Source organism: Procambarus clarkii, chromosome 33 (genome assembly GCF_040958095.1).
Source record: "Procambarus clarkii isolate CNS0578487 chromosome 33, FALCON_Pclarkii_2.0, whole genome shotgun sequence".
NCBI classification, from domain to species: Eukaryota; Metazoa; Arthropoda; class Malacostraca; order Decapoda; family Cambaridae; genus Procambarus; species Procambarus clarkii.
The window spans coordinates 26,949,241-26,965,608 of record NC_091182.1 but is presented as its reverse complement, the minus strand read 5'-3'; the positions used below and the strand labels follow the sequence as shown (position 1 = coordinate 26,965,608).

Genomic DNA, 16,368 nt, shown 5'->3' with positions numbered 1-16,368 from the left:
GTGACTGGTTTCACTGTGTGTGTACTGTAAGCCTATTCACTTCATTTACTACCATACTGCATCTGTTATGAAAAGTGTTCTTATCTCTCTTCCTCTGGGCTCCACGCATCAGTGACCCTCAGTTTCTTGATTCTGAAATTTCTTATTAAAGTCTTTCACCTTGGATATCCATACATTTTATCAAGTGTGTGTGCATTCTCAAGCTAAATGAAATTTCTTTCATCCCCAAACCGGCTTCCAATGCCAGCAACACTGCTTTCCCTCCGTATCTGAATTAAAAAATCAAACCGATACCCTTTGTCCTCTCGATGTAAAACTAGCCTTTCAAAAATCTAACATACTTTGTAGTAATCTGGGGCCATTTTCACAAAAGCACTTACGCAAGCACTTACGAACGTGTACATCTTTCCTCAATCTTTGACGGCTTTGTTTACATTTATTAAGCAGTTTACAAGCATGAAAACTTCCCATTCAACTGTTGTTATTGTTATAAACAGCCTCCTGGTGCTTCGGAGATCATTAACCGTTTAATAATATGAAACAAAGCCGCCAAAGATTAAGATGTACAGGTTTGTACAGATTCACGAAAGCACTTGTACAAGCACAAGTGAATCTGGCCCCTGGTTAACACTGCTGGTGTCTACTCTTATTTCCCATTTATCTTGTTCACTCGGATATGTTGGTGAAATTGGTCGTACTCTGACAGACTTGAGCAACTCAAAAGAAGTGTTAAGTCTGCTGAAACAAGTATTGCTCTCTTCAGTGATGATAGGGAGACTAATCATAACAGACTGGTCTTCTAAATTAAGCTTACCTGCCTCTACTCTTCACAGACGCCGCCTTGTTGAATTGTCTCTGATACACAACATGAACCTTAATCCTGGCTTTGTTGTGGTTTACTTCCCGTTCTCGGATCATATTTAAGTGCTCAAATCTTAACATGATCTGACTTGAGCTATCTCATATTTGGGAATAGACGAGAATATTGGGAATACTGTCTCCACTCGATCATATGGACTATATGGGAAGGACCCCCAGCCGGATTATCACATTTTTCGGATAATGGTACTTTTTCACCTACGAGTCCAAAAGTGACAATTTCCAACTACTTTTATACTACAAACAACATAATTTGAATTGCCTTGCCACATATAATTATTAAATATTCAACTAGAAACCTCAACTTACCTTGTTGGTGTTCGTCTTCTTGACTTATGCCACACATCTTGAAGTTAAGAATTCTTAACAATTTACGTAACCTATACTAACACAACACTTAAAATTACTGTACAGTTCATTAAGCAAAGTTAGTTTTGACTACCAGCTGCTGAAGCCTCACTGGTTGAAGGCATTTGGGTTGCCTGTGAGGCCTCGCTTGTTGAAGGCGCTTGCATGCCCCTCACTTGTTGAAGCGCTTGCATGTCCTCACTTGTTGAAGGCGCTTGGCTTGCCTGTGAAGCCTCACTTGTTGAAGGCATTTGGCTTGCTTGTGACGCCTCGCTTGAAGGCGCTTGCTTGCTTGCTCCTCACTTGTTGAAGGCGCTTGGCTTGCCTATGGCGCCTCACTTATTGAAGGCGCTTGCTTGCTTGCTCCTCACTTGTTGAAGGCGCTTGGCTTGCCTATGGCGCCTCACTTGTTGAAGGCATTTGGCTGCCTGTGACGCCTCACTGGTTGAACAACACATAACTTGTCTTTAATTGCTAGGACAACCTTTTTCCTCTTAACACCTCCAGAACGATTGATGCTGCTACCAGACAGTGTCTTGGCCAAAAATATTCAAAGTTACTATGAAAATAAAAAAGTTATTTAAAAAAATATTTCACTAATGGAGCAGCACTGTGACGCCGCACTGGTTGAGGTGTATAACAGTAACTTGTCTTTAATTGTTAAGACAACTTTCTTCCTCTTAACACCTCCAGAACGATTGATGCTGCTACCGGACATAATCTTGGCCAAAAATGTTCAAAGTTACTGTGAAAATAAAGTTATTTAAAAAAATATTTCACTAATGGCGCAGCACTGTGTATAACACGAGGGACGGACGCACATGGGTTGACCAGTGTTGGACGGGTCCACTTGGGGTGGGGCAGCTATAGCGCGTTACGTAGGCCGCCAGGAGGAAAAAAAACTCACAATATTTTTGAAGGAAACTTCAGCCTGTGCACATTACTTTTAGGAAACTTATTTATTTGTTAATACATAATTACTAGTACTTATTTAATTTGTTTTTGGCTATGATTAAGTGTTCTAAAATTAATGGTAATTCCTGTACCCAGGTGGTCCCTTCATACGCACCCCTCCCACCCTCCCAACACCACCCACCCTCCCCACCCCCTCCTCCACCATGCGTCTAGAGCCACAGACGGGATTAATACGGTATGGCCGAATATTCATCCGGCCAAACCAGCTTTTATCCGGTTCCTGTGGCCATTTTGGCCGGATATTGTGATAACTTTATCCGATCACGATTTTGGCCGTATAAGGGCGTTTTCCGGATGTTTGAATCCCGGATAATCGCGGGGTTACAGTATTCCCTATTCCATATTCCTGCCTCTTTTGTTATTCGTTGAAACGTTGTTGTTTCTTAATTTTCTGAAGTGGTTTGGTCGTCATGAAGCACTAATGTTCTCGTGTACAGTATTATAGTAATGATTTTTTTGTTGGTTCATTATAAATTTGAAAGATTTAGTAAGAAGTGACTAAGTACATACTTTATATTTTTTTTATACAAATCTATCTATTGTCAGCAATTCTGGGAATTACATAGACATGGAAATTGTTTTGGTAATTCATGGAGAAAATTTAGTTAATTTTCAACTCCTACTAAAATTAAAATCCAGTTAAAAATCACAGCTGATTTTCTCGGTTTTGTTCCATGGAAAATTTTTATTCACAATTCCATTTAATTTTTTTTTTTTTTTTTTTTTTTTTTTTTTAATTTGAAATTCATAATTGAGCCGAGTTCCAGGGAAACACGAGGAAAAACTGAGCGAGTTGTCAATCATCTAGCTTCTATTATTTTCAGACAGCTCTAATATGTTTTTGTTAAAAATTTTCAGATCCCTAGGGAGAATCCTTCAGAATTGAGCGCTTGCCAAGACTCTGGTTGCCACGTTTATAATGATAGAGGCAAAAGTTACGTGCGGAGACGGTCTGTGGACAGCATCACTCGAGAAAGAGCTTCCCGCCAGCGCCAGCGTCGCCCCAGTGAAGAAGCTCTGAATATATCTGGTTAGTATTTTATGAAGAGATGTAGTTAGTGGGAGGTGCTTGAAGGAATGAATGTGCCTACAATTTTGGAAAGATGTAGTGCAAAAGTTGACAAATTTCAGGTTGTGGTTGTGGTGTGTGTTAACACTTTGTGCGGATCAGGACTCCGCCCGGAGTCCTGATCCGCCTACCCGCTTCCGGGATGTGGACATAAAATGTCCTGAAAAAAATATTTGTATAAAATTCAATTTTAATCCGATTTACTTTGGGTTTGTTTCAAACTGCGCGCCATGAGGCTCTCTTTCTCACCACTAGGCTGCATGGTACAATAAGTTCATGAAAGGTGTGGACCACTTCGATCAAATGGTATTACCATTTTACCAGGAAAACTCACAAGTGGACCTAAAAGATAACGTTTTATTTCCTGCAAATGACTTTGCATAATGCCTTTGTTTTGTACAAATACAACACAACTGATCAAAAAAAGCTAACATTGCTACAGTTCCACGAGGTGGCAAATTGGGCCCTATTGTGCTGGGACCCGGAAGATTGGCCTCAAACAGCAACAGTATCTCAACACTTGCGGCACGCTCCAGACATAAATGATGGCACAGGTCCTGCCTATGCTGACACCATACAAACTCCTGGACCATTTGGTGTGAGGCGGCCCTTGTTCACTTCAACACCTCAAGCTGAAGCAGCAACCGAATCAGAACCCGAGATGTCTGGCACACTGCCATTTGACGAGACGGTTTTGTCAGATGACTCTGACTCTGACTCAAATGTTGAACCTCCAGCGATTCAGTTGATTCTGAAAATCGCATGAACTACAAACTGAAACGAGTATTTTGATACCAGAATGAACACTGTATCACATAAACTGCCATAAGTAGACTCGAACCTTCGTAGATTTTTTTTTGGGTGTAGCGTGTGTGTGCATGAGTGTCCCAAATGGGTTGCAGATGGGTGACTTTAGCCGTTTATACTGGTAATGTATTTTGTATTTTGATACCAAAATGAACACTGTATCACAAACTGCCATAAGTAGACTCGAACCTTCATAGATTTTTTTTTTTGGTGTAGCGTGTGTCTGCATGAGTGTCCCAAACGGGTTGCAGGTGGGTAACTTTAGCCGTTTATACTGGCTTCCCCCATATCATGTATTATATGCATATGTCTGTTTAGGGAATTTTATTCCGATCAATGTACAACCAAAAATAACTGTGTGCAACAAGTATAAACTTGACAAACATAACAAAAGTAAAAACATTTCGTGTGTGTTTGACGCTCACTGATATGTTCCAGCATTGTTTTATATTTGGCACTATTCTATCTTACGTTTTGTTGATCTTTTTTACCTACAGGCTCATAGAACATTATATTGCGAACACATTGACACAAAAATAAATGACGTACATAGAATAATAATGTCAGGACAGTGAAATAAGTATAAACTTTCAAAGCGCCGTATCGCACATGTGTCGTCCCGTCACCGATACCGGGTAACAATTTCACCACTTCCCACACTCTTGCGGGTGGGCCGCGATCATTATTCTACGTCTATATTCATATCACCGTGTTGGGAATTTCATTGCGAGTCCATTGATACCAAAATTAACGCTGTAGGACAAGTGTGGAGGTGATAACAATCCCAAGAATAAAAACATTTTGTTGCTGTTGGGCGCTCACGGCGAGCCATTTTCGTAGTTATTTATTTGGTGCTGGTATCCCTATACGTTTTGTGACTTTTTTTACTGATGTTCTTCTAACGAATTTTATTGCGAACACGTTGGTACCAAAATGAAATACGTAGCTCGAGAACTAAGGTCAGGAGAGTAAAAAGAGTATACACATTTTTGTTTTTACGCTTACGCGGCAAAAACGCCGCGCGCACATACCGCTTTTTTTTTTTACCTTCGCCGGGCGCGCGAAAGTGTTAAATGATGATAATGAAATGGTATTTAAGAATGTGTGTAAAGAAACTACAATATGATAGAAAAGTTATTGTGCTGGGGAATATGAAAGCTAGGATATGGAATGAATGAAAAGAATCCATTTTTGGAAAGTAGCATGAACCAGGAGTAAATGGTAGCAGTGTGTTCAGAGGAAGTTTGTCAAATATTTTGAGCACAGGTTTACATAGGTATACAGTAGATGGAAGTAAAGGAAAGAGGATGAACTCGAGCAAATTAATTTGATTGTGTAGATAGATGATGTAAAAGTAGCTGTGAAAGATGTGAAGGTCCTGAGAGGAATGTCTTGTGTGGTTAGATTATGCATTGTGCAAATTTAGGGAATGTGGAAGAAGAATTTTCAGACCAGAGAAAGTGTGTCATGAAGTTGAAGCCAGTGGAATAAAATAAAAATGTTCAAGAATGATTGTAGCATATTTAATGTACAGTGTACATGGAAATGACTTAGAGATATGTGTATGTGCAAGTGATGGGCCAATGAGAGCTGTAATTAATGTGAGTGGCTGTATGATAGTGGAAAAGAGAGGGAATTGAGGTACTGCATTGATCAATGAAAATGTTAAGATGCTTTCCAGAAGAAAAGGGCATAGTTATTTTAAAAGAAAGATAGGTATGCATGAATGAAGTCAAATTTAAAGAGGGAACCATTGCAAGTGGAGTGCCCTAAGGCTCTGTCATGTGATCTTCATTGTTGATTAATGGAACAAATTTCTGGGTCCTATAATAGTAATACCTATGCAGACGATGAGTCACAATAACGTGGCTGAAGATATGATGACCAAACCACACACCAGAACATGGAGAAACGACAGCGTTTCGGTCCGTCCAAGACCGAAACGTATGAATTGATAATGGTCCAGGGCGGACCGAAATGTCGTCGTTTCTTCGTCTGGTGTATAGCTTGGTCATCATAGTACTGTAATAACTAAGTGTAGTTACAAGATGAGAGGCCTATTTGTGGTGTCCAGTCGTCACAACAGTGTCATATAACACTTTGACTACTGCTAGTTGTTTTGACCTCTACCATCCCTCTCGCTTAACTTGTTACATCAGTCTACCGCTCTGTTGTGAAAATGATTTTTCTAATGTTTTTTTCAGCAGCTTTGTTTTGTTAGCTTAAATCAATGACCTCTCGTACTTGAAGTTCTGGGTCTTGAGAATTCATCAGTTTTGTCGATTCTCGTTAATATTTTGTACATTGTTATCATATCGCCCCATTTCTTCTATCTTCTTGCTGGTTAGCTCTTGTCTCTCGGTTCCGGAAGCCACTTAGTTGCATGTCTTTGCACCTTTTCCTCTATGGAAAGGAAGGGTGGAAAAATGTACACTGTGAAAGAAAAGGTTTGTGTGATGGCTACCCCCTTAATGTGGAGTTTCTAGCAAAAAAACGGTGTTGGGGATAATAGATAGTTTCCAAGTCAGATAAAAAGTTATGTAGCATCACTGTTTGAGGTTTAGTGTTTTTTATACAAAATGTATTTAATTTCAGATTAGGTTTGCCATAGAGTATTAGTTATCATGATTCTCTCTTATAGTCAGGTGGATCATTATTAGGTATTTATTCATGTTTTTATTTTGCAGGAACATACCAAGATTTACTGATAATTGAACCTGCCATTCCTATCATGGTTGATTCTACTAGTGATCGTAAGAAGAGTAAGAAGAAATCTAGTAATGGCACTTTAAAGAGATCTAAGTCCAATGCCAGTATTGTTGATAAAGTATCTAGTTCAAGAAGATCCCGTCATATTGAAAAACTGAACATATCAAGTGCCGGAGTTTTGTTCTGTGGTGACAATACAGTAGAAAAAGATGCTACGCCACCACCTAATAACTGCTTATCCTCTCCAGACTCGCCAGATTTCTCTGGTTTTCCCTATGAGCCGTTCGTAAATGAGCAGGATCAGGCAGTTATTTTTTCTGGGGATGATTATGGCACCTACGCTACAAGATCTTATGTAACAGATGTAACAGAAATAACCCCAGACAGACAATTTGTGAATAATACAGACATTGTTGCTTCTAAGAGACATTCCATTGCTTCTATTCAAATCTGTGATACTTTAAATAAAAAAGGGACAAAGCTTTCAAAATCCTCCTTAGGATGTAATGCTACAGTCAAGTTAAAGAGTAGTGGAGAAAAGGTAAAAAAAATAAAAAAAGTTAAAAAACTAAAGAATATTGTGACAGAAAATTTGCGCAATGGTCTGTCTCAAAGTCATTGTCCCGAAGCACTGTATGAACACGATCATTATTATCATCATCCAACGACTAATGGCACATTTTACAATTGCTCAAGTAAACAGCACGGTGAATATTATTATGGTGGTCGTACTAGTGTTCACTTTAGTGATGGCAATCATACTAGTCATGAACTTCATTATACTGGAGAAGCCCTTTCTCGTGAAAGCTTCCTAAATGGTGATAGTTCTGTTGTAAGACAAGACTATATAGGGAATGATTGTATGAATAGTAATTGTGATAAAAGTGTGAATGAAAGAAAGAAATTATCACCTATGACAAAGACTAAAGTGAAACTTCGTTCTGATAACTGGGAATGGTATTCTGCTCAACATTTTGGGAGTAGTAGCAGTGAAACTATTAGTACGTGTAGCGATTCTAGTGGAAGAAACCGAAAGACAAAGACGGAAAAAGACTTATTAATCGTGGAGAAAAGCGAAAAGAAAATAAAAAAGAAGAAGTCCAAGTCAAAAGCTCCAATTGTTGTAGAAGAAGAAATCATCCCAGAGACTGATGCAGGAACCTGACCAATTCATTGTTGTCCACGGTGCCACTGTATTGTGTTGCTTGGGAAGGGGCTACCCTGGTGATAATACACCATACCATGCAAAGACAAACTGCTTCCGTTATTATTATATCGGTCTTTGTAATAAATATAGTTGAAAAACACCAGTGTATGTTATTTATTGATTTATGTATTTAGAAGTACAGGTAACATTTTCATGTCACCGGTAAACATGTATCTGACGATGAAAAGTTTGACTGGGTGTTACTAAATCATAAATGTATATATATACAGGTAATGTGATGTGCTGTTGTGAAATAAGTGTGAATATTGCCACTTTAATTGTGGTTAAAACCTTGGTAGGTAAAGTAGTTTAGCTGAAGATGCAAATGAAATATTTGTCACAAGTTTTTGCTCTCAAAATTGTTTGCAGATGGAATGGGTGTTTATGGACATTAATTGGTTGAACATCAGATAAGATCATTTTAACTATAACTTCAGTACAGAATACTGTAATTAAAAACTACCAATATCTGATCATTTTTAACACTATAGTGGTCTGACAACACTTTTGTGTTAATTTGCCCAATGCAGCTAAAGTGCATCCTCCAATCCACAAATTTATATAACACTTGAGCAAGGGAATGTATTCCTCCTAAAAACGTAACCCGGTATAAGGTTAATGCTTTGAGGAAACTCAAGAAAGTAAAAGTTATTATATTAAGAACTGTGAGAAGAAGGCTGAACAGGCACAGGAGAATGAAGGTGAGAAGACATCGATTGGGAAACATGAGAACAAAGCAGAGGGTTCCACTTCCAATGTTGCTATTTCACCACCCAGATATACATGGCCATCGATCTCTTGAAGGATTTATGAAGGTTGGACCATTTGTAACACTGCCTGAAGTATGCAGTTCCACTGGAACTCCAAGTATGAATGTTCGCATTCATTATAAGGAGAGTTGCTGAAATATTTGCTGTTGAATTTGAATGCTCAACAAATGCTAAATTCCGTTATACAGTACAAATATAGCATCTGATGTAAATTTTTGCGTGATTTTTGGACTAAATTTTGATGGGTGATAAAACTTCCTTAAGTGTATATGTATTGGTCTCTTGGATAAATGTACCATGTAACAAGTTTTCACCCTGTTTATAACTGAGAAGAGCTAGAAATTAATTGGTAGGCTCTTAAGTGCACATATTGGCCAGTTTGTACCTCTTGAAATTTGTAGTGACGGAGTACCTGGTCAATAAATGTAAGACTATATATCTTGAAGCAGCAGCACCACCTCCTTTTAAGTTCAGTGGCATGGAGGGCTATTTTGTCTTTCGCAGAGCCATAGAAACCTGACAAATATGCAGTAAATGTGTATGCTTTCTGAATTTTATAATGATTACATGTTTGATCTAGAAGTGTGCAGTGGAACTGGGAAAAGTAAAGAATGAAATAGTGAACAACTTGATAAATCCACTCAAAAGCAAAGGTTGCCATCACTATATGGATAAATATTACAATTATGTATAACTAAGTGAAGACTTATTTGAAATAGTGTATATACTGTACAACAGAAGAATTTAAAGAACTGACTAAAAACAAAAATGTTAAGTTTCTTCACTTTCCTTCACTTTCATAGGAATGGCAATGTGTTTGACATTTTGTGGAAAGAGAAGCAATGTGACATTGGTTATAGTACACATAATGCAGATACACTTCCCTTAGAAGGAAAGAGCAAATTTTGGAAGGAAGATAGGCCAACAGGACTGAATGTAAGAAAACTGGACATTTTAGGACATTTAAGTCTGTAGATGACTAAAATTTTCATTTTAATAAAATATTGCAATATCATGGACAAAGAACCTATTCTACTTTTTGGAAATGGTTCTTCAGTAGATGAAAACTCTGCTTCCTTGATTTTTATGAAATGCACTAATAATCTTTGTGACAAATTGCTCGATTCTAGAAAATATTATCAAACTTGCATGAAATACAAGCACTTCATACAAGAGCTGAGTGAACCTTCAACATTAAAGTGACTTTCTTTAATGTCTTTCATCAATATTGAGAAGTCATAAGCCTCATTAGATCTGAAATAAGAGTGTGCAAGCCTTAGCAATTCTTTTGACCATGTCGTGGCTCAGTCGATTAAAGTGCATATGGGATCATCCTGGAAGCAAGTTCGAACCCTCATCATGGCCCTTGTGGATTTATTCAGAAGTGTGATACTTCACCCATATTAAAAAGGCTTTGCTGTTTTAATCCAATTTAAATCATAAACAGATGCAACTCATGAAAAGGCTTAGGTGCAGTGTATACACAGGAAGTCATTGGAAAGATGTATAGTTTGAATATCAGACTTGTGTCACTATACCAGTATTTGTTCCATAAAAGAAATACTGTGAAGAGAAGGAATAATTTCCTGCCCTTCACCATACAACATTTGAGAGAGCACTCAATGTGTCATTGAAGATGGTGGAGGAACATATCTAGTTGCTCTACATCATCAGTTGGTAAGCCAGTTACAAGATACATTGGTACACAACAAAGCAAATTATTAACATAGTAGCATCAATAATAACTACAAATTATTTACCATTTACCGATGATAGGACCTGTCACCAAGCACCTACATTTTCAATTTGATTTTCAACCATTTCTTCTTATTCATATGAAAGGGGAATCATTTGCAAATTAACTTGACAAATAGCATTTAAGTTCTGTTTGTTTTCTTTATAAAGTGATATAGATAAATCTTGTGTGCATATTTTCATAACAAATATTTGATAAAATATAAATGAGGAATTTGTAAATATTTATAATCTTTTGTACCCGGTATACAGTATGAGCTCGATTATCCACACTATATTGGAAGGACCCACTTCAGCTTACCTTGTTGTAGTTTATGTTCTTGATTGATGCTAAACATCTTTTAAGTTAGGAACTCTTAAAAATGTAAAGCACTCAAATGAACACTTAAAATTACTGTACTGTACTGTAAGTTGCTGAGCATAGCAAGGTCAGTTTTGACTGCCAGCTGCTAAAGCCTCATTGGTTGAAGGTCCTTGGCTTGCTTGTGAGGCCTCACTGGTTGAAGGTCCTTGGCTTGCTTGTGAGGCCTCACTGGTTGAAGGTCCTTGGCTTGCCTGTGAGGCCTCACTGCTTGAAGGTCCTTGGCTTGCTTGTGAGGCCTCACTGGTTGAAGGTCCTTGGCTTGCCTGTGAGGCCTCACTGGTTGAAGGCTTTTGGCTTGCTTGTGAGGCCTCACTGCTTGAAGGTCCTTGGCTTGCCTGTGAGGCCTCACTGGTTGAAGGCTCTTGGCTTGCCTGTGAGGCCTCACTGGTTGAAGGCTCTTGGCTTGCCTGTGAGGCCTCACTGGTTGAAGGTCCTTGGCTTGTTGTTCTTACCAAATACAAATTAAGTTTTGCTTGCCTCCTTTGTTCATTGGCCTCTCTTATGATCAGCTCTTTGGTTTGTCTCTGGTACTGATACATGTTTCTAACTTCTGGATTAGCACAGTTGGATGAAGAATTAATAAACATATCAACAGAAGACATGGGTGAACTGTATTTCATTGTCTGTGGTGCTGGTTCCTCATTGCCATCGTCCACTTGCACTTCTTTATCGACCTCACCAGTAACAGACTGGAGAATCTCTTCTTCACTCATCACACCATATCCTGGGTCATTAGCATCTGGTTGATACCTGGTTGATGGGGTTCTGGGAGTTCTTCTACTCCCCATGTGAGAGTTTGGTCCACTAGGCAGTTGCTTGGAGCAGCCCACAGGCCCACATACCCACCACAGCCTAGTTGGTCCGGCACTCCTTGGAGGAATCTTTCAAGTCATTCACTACCATTCACTGGCACACTACTCTCACTCCCCATTGCTAGTTTTTTTTTTTTCAGGCAAACCAATTCCTCCAATACAACCAAGGTTCATCACCGATATGGATTTGATAAGAATATAAATTATTAGAAAAAATGTATGTTCTTAATTTGTTTAAATGGTTCAACACTTACTGAATCCAGAGGACCAAACAAACCTCTGGTAATCTGGATTCTATGGACATTCATCCAGATATAGACAGAAATTTATCCGGATGTGATTTTGTTGTAACACCCATGACCCCCCCCCCCCCAAGAGTTCTCACCCAGGGAAGCCTTCTCCAAGAGGTCAGCCCAGATGACCTCTGGATTATCGTGTATGTTGATTAATAAATTCCTGGGTTAGTCTTAGACAGCTAGTTTCAAGTATGTAATATTTCATGATACTCTTGTCAAACATTGCAATGGAATTAGATCCCAGATTCTTATGTGTAAACATCCATGGACCTCCCCCTTTTAGCCAGGTCAGAGGTCAGCCACACTCGTAATTAATAATTCCTTCTCTTGAACAGTGTATGGTGAATGTCAAACAAGCTTGATGAAAAAATTCTTGAGTGTTTGTGCACGTGTGGCCGACCTCTTACATTTTTGGTGTAGGTAGCAACAGCAAATCTCTCCCTCTCCCCCCTTTTGGGGAGTATATATTGGTCCTGTAGAGACTTAGTGGAGAGAGAGTGCCAGACACCAGGGTCAGGAGTGGATCTGTGAGAACATCGCACAGCCAGGGAGGGACAGAGTGAATCCACCGGAGGGAGAGACAGAGGTCTTAAGGTAAAGTGTGATCTCTGAAGGTTTTGTTCCATGTCTAAATTTCTTAACTATTGGCCAGTGTTAGAGTAGGATTTATAGTGGTGATTAGCATAATTTTGTTCTCAATAAACTTTTGTTAAATTTCTCGTCTGGGTCAATTGTTGAATCCTCTTAGCCTTTTGGATATAGTGGGCTGACAACCTGCCCATAATTAATGGCAGTTATAGAAAGTACTCTCCAAGTCGAGCAATGTTTCTTGCCTCGTTGCTTGATTATAGTCTCAATGGTTAAGGCAGATGGTGGCAGTGTTTTTTAATCCTGTGTAGCATTTCCTTGTTGGCAGTGTACCTTTTGGTTCCGGTGTAACCATTCATATGTCAGCTCATATTACAGTGTTCAATAACAGTGTTACCAAGTGCAACCGATAGGAAGCGTTACTTAGTATAAGTAGGGTTACATTATTAGTTTAGTAAATATTTTATAGTGGTGTTACATTGTCCAGATGACCCTAATATTTGGTTTAGCAGAATCCGGATAATCGAGCTCATACAGTATTCAGATATGTCGTGTACAAACTATATTGCATGTACTGTATAGTGCTAACTTTCTTCGTCTGCTTCAGAGTATTCATTTCTTGAACATTTTGACACAAATTTATATTTATAACCCAAAATATAACTTGCCAAAAATGAATTAAACGTTAAATGCATGTTGCTGAATAAGGGCTTAATCCTCAAACTGTGCACTGTATCTTGGGCCCCTTACACCTTACCTGGTGTGTGTAAAAAAATCTTTCTCCTTTTTACACTGAAAAACGTTTATCACCGATGTCAGGAAAATATAACAAAATCTTAATTATTTTAGTTTGGACTTAGTGAGCTGAAGAAATGTTGAAAATATCAAATTCTGAAAATTTATTTTCAAGTAAGCAATTTGCAATAGATGTCTCGTCATAAGTATCTTCCTGATCCATAAACGGTCTTGCAATTTTGCATAGCATCAATGTTTCCAAGTTAAATGTCAGTAAATGGATGGTGATGCACCTGAAATGGTGTCAGTTTTTTTAATAATGCCCAGAAAATTTGCCCAGGCTTTCCGGATTTTTTCCCAATATGGCAAATAATTAACAGAGGTCTCTAATGTTGAATAAGAACCACAAAATATTAGGGGCTTTGAATATTGAAAACAGGATGAATCATGTTTTATCACAGGATGTCATTAATTGTATTTTATCTCAAGCTTGAAGCATCACATTTATTTTTTAATGAATAATGTTGATATCTGATGTCTCACTGAAATATTTTTTGAGTTTTCAGGCATCAATAAAGTTTTTACTGTGCATTAAAAGATATATGGATTCATTTTGCTAAACCGATGGCCAGTCACTTGCAGGAGGTGCAGCAGCTATTAGCTGTAAAGGAGAAATTTAACCAAAAGGGTCATAGAAGCTAGGAAATATAAGGTATGAAGACTGAAGCAGGTTAAAGATGAGGCACAAAGAAATATAAAATCTTAATGAGAGAATTCAAAGAATATGTTGCCTAGGTCTCAAAGGGACATCACACTTAAGATCAAGAATAACACCAGTGAGAAAGTTAATGCTTAGAATTAACAAGTGTTAGCAAATAAGGATAAGTGTATTTTATCAATGTTGATTTCTACCATGATATTCATGATGTTTATTTGCAACCAGTGAAAAGGTAGTGGCATCAATAACCAATTGTGTGCCAGGAGTTGTGATGAATCCTCGTGACTTTCCTTCACTAATAGTAAGTAGGAAATGTCCTTAGTTTGGTTACAAGCTTAACTCGTTAGCACTTGAACCTAAATCAAACTTTTATTGTCCTAATTTACAGTCGTCCATCAAATATTGTGCTTTTCCACTATTACTTATGGCATGTCGCAATACAATCCTTTGTAAATCTTATTTCTTTGACAGGTGAAGTGAGTGATGTCTTGTCATTTTTGAATCATGTGACATGTATTGTGCTCTGTAGTCATAGTGGCTAATTTTCTTCTTTTGAAAATTAGTATTTAATTATAATTACTTATATACCAAGTCTGTAGGTTTAGTCAGTGTTAATTTATAGTTAGGAAATACAGTGGCCTAGGAAAATGCTCTGCATCCATTGGCCAAGGTCAGTCATAGAATCTTGCAAGTTTAGCAAGATGTTCCTGTGATACTAAGTTATAATCTATTCTAGGAAGGTCCACCTAATGAGAAACGCTTGTGATTGTACCTGTACTTATGTGGTTCAGTTACACTGAACATTTTTGTTCTCTACTTTAACTCCTAACTTGTATAGTTTATCTGAAGCTATTATTGTAAATTTTACTTGAATATACAGTATTGTGAGGCTCAATCCCCTCGTGCATAGTTCTGTGAGAACAGTTAGGAGATTGTTGGTATTGTACTAGTAATTATTTTTAAATTTAAATTAAATTTGGGGGCAATTCACATGTGCATACATACATGTTTTTCTGTGTGCATGCAAGCATGTGTGTATTACATATTTTCATTCATCTTGTGTAGAAAATTGCCAAGATTTTTGTATAATGTTTAGATTGTACGGGTTTTATTAAATCAAGAGATACTGTACTGTATATGATTACAAATTAGGTCTACTCAAATCTTCCCACAGACAGTGCTGTATAGCCTTCGAGGCTTAATGATTTATTCTGATAATTATCTTGTGGTTTCCTTTACACCAGTGTCAGCACCTATTGCTTTATTAGTTAATTTTATAGGATAATATTTATTGTTATATTTATGCAGGTAAAATTTGGTATGGCTATGTTGGTTTATGGCATTATATACATTCCTTGTGGTCCTTGACACAAATTTTATATTAGGTCAGCATTAACTTTGATACAATACAGGATAGGATTGGGACAACTAGGGGTTGCATGGCATTAGCTCTTTGCATTTATTTGTTATGGTATTTCTTTACTTTAATGAAATGCAAAGTGAAATCCCTATTGAAGTTATTCATGAGTGACATGTCACTCATGACATGATTGATAATTCCCCTTCACCCCTTGTCAAGAATCCAGTACTTGGGATCAGGTTCTAAATGAAGGCGATGAGTCACAATAACATGGCTGAAGTATGTTGGGTGAGAATGGTCCAGGGCGGACTGAAACGTCGTCGTCCCTTCACTTTCTAGTGTGTGGTCTGGTCAACAGGTTCTAAATGAGTTTGCTTCTGTGACAAATGCCTGTTGACTGCAGAAATTAACTGCTTTAGATGTTTAAAATGATGTACAGTAATAAATGTTATATAACCTCATTCCCCAAGTAGTGCTAAATTAAACAAGTGTTAATTGTGGTTTACTTTTATCATACTTGCATACCTTGTGGTGGTTCCGAGGATCAACGTCCACGCAGCCCGGTCTTCAACCAGGCCTCCTGGTTGGTCGTCTGGTCAACATGGCTGTTCGCAACCTGATGTATGAATCGCAGTCTGGTTGATAAGGTATTCTTTGAATGTGTTTGTCGAGTTCTCTCTTGAACATTGTGAAAAACCGGCCAGTTATGCTCGTGTATAGCGAGTGTCTTGAAAAGCCTTGGGCCCTTGATGTTAACAGTTCTCTCTCGGAGTATATATTGCACCTGTGCATAGCTTGTAAGTAATGTACTGTTCTGTATTTTGGGTTAAGTAAATCATATTTTCTCAGATTATGCATCTGAGTTTATTTTGAGAATGAATTATATTTTTTATATACAGTATTGCACATATTTACTGAAAGTATCAGTAGAGTATTATGTAAAGATTAGCCATTAAATATTTGATGTCTAATATCA

General features: G+C 37.9%; 1 protein-coding gene across 3 annotated transcripts in view; it reads left to right on the top strand.

Moving 5' to 3' along the window:
- LOC123765258 (SUN domain-containing ossification factor) overlaps positions 1 to 8,098 on the top strand; it is a 74,162-nt gene extending 66,064 nt beyond the window's left edge. For all 3 annotated transcript variants that reach the window (XM_045753769.2, XM_069335492.1, XM_045753770.2), the window contains 2 exons: positions 3,061 to 3,232; positions 6,766 to 8,098. In XM_045753769.2, the coding sequence (XP_045609725.2) occupies positions 3,061 to 3,232; positions 6,766 to 7,952 (1,359 nt within the window). In that variant the 3' untranslated portion in view covers positions 7,953 to 8,098. The remainder of the gene's footprint in view (positions 1 to 3,060; positions 3,233 to 6,765) is intronic.
- The last annotated feature ends 8,270 nt before the right edge of the window (positions 8,099 to 16,368 follow it).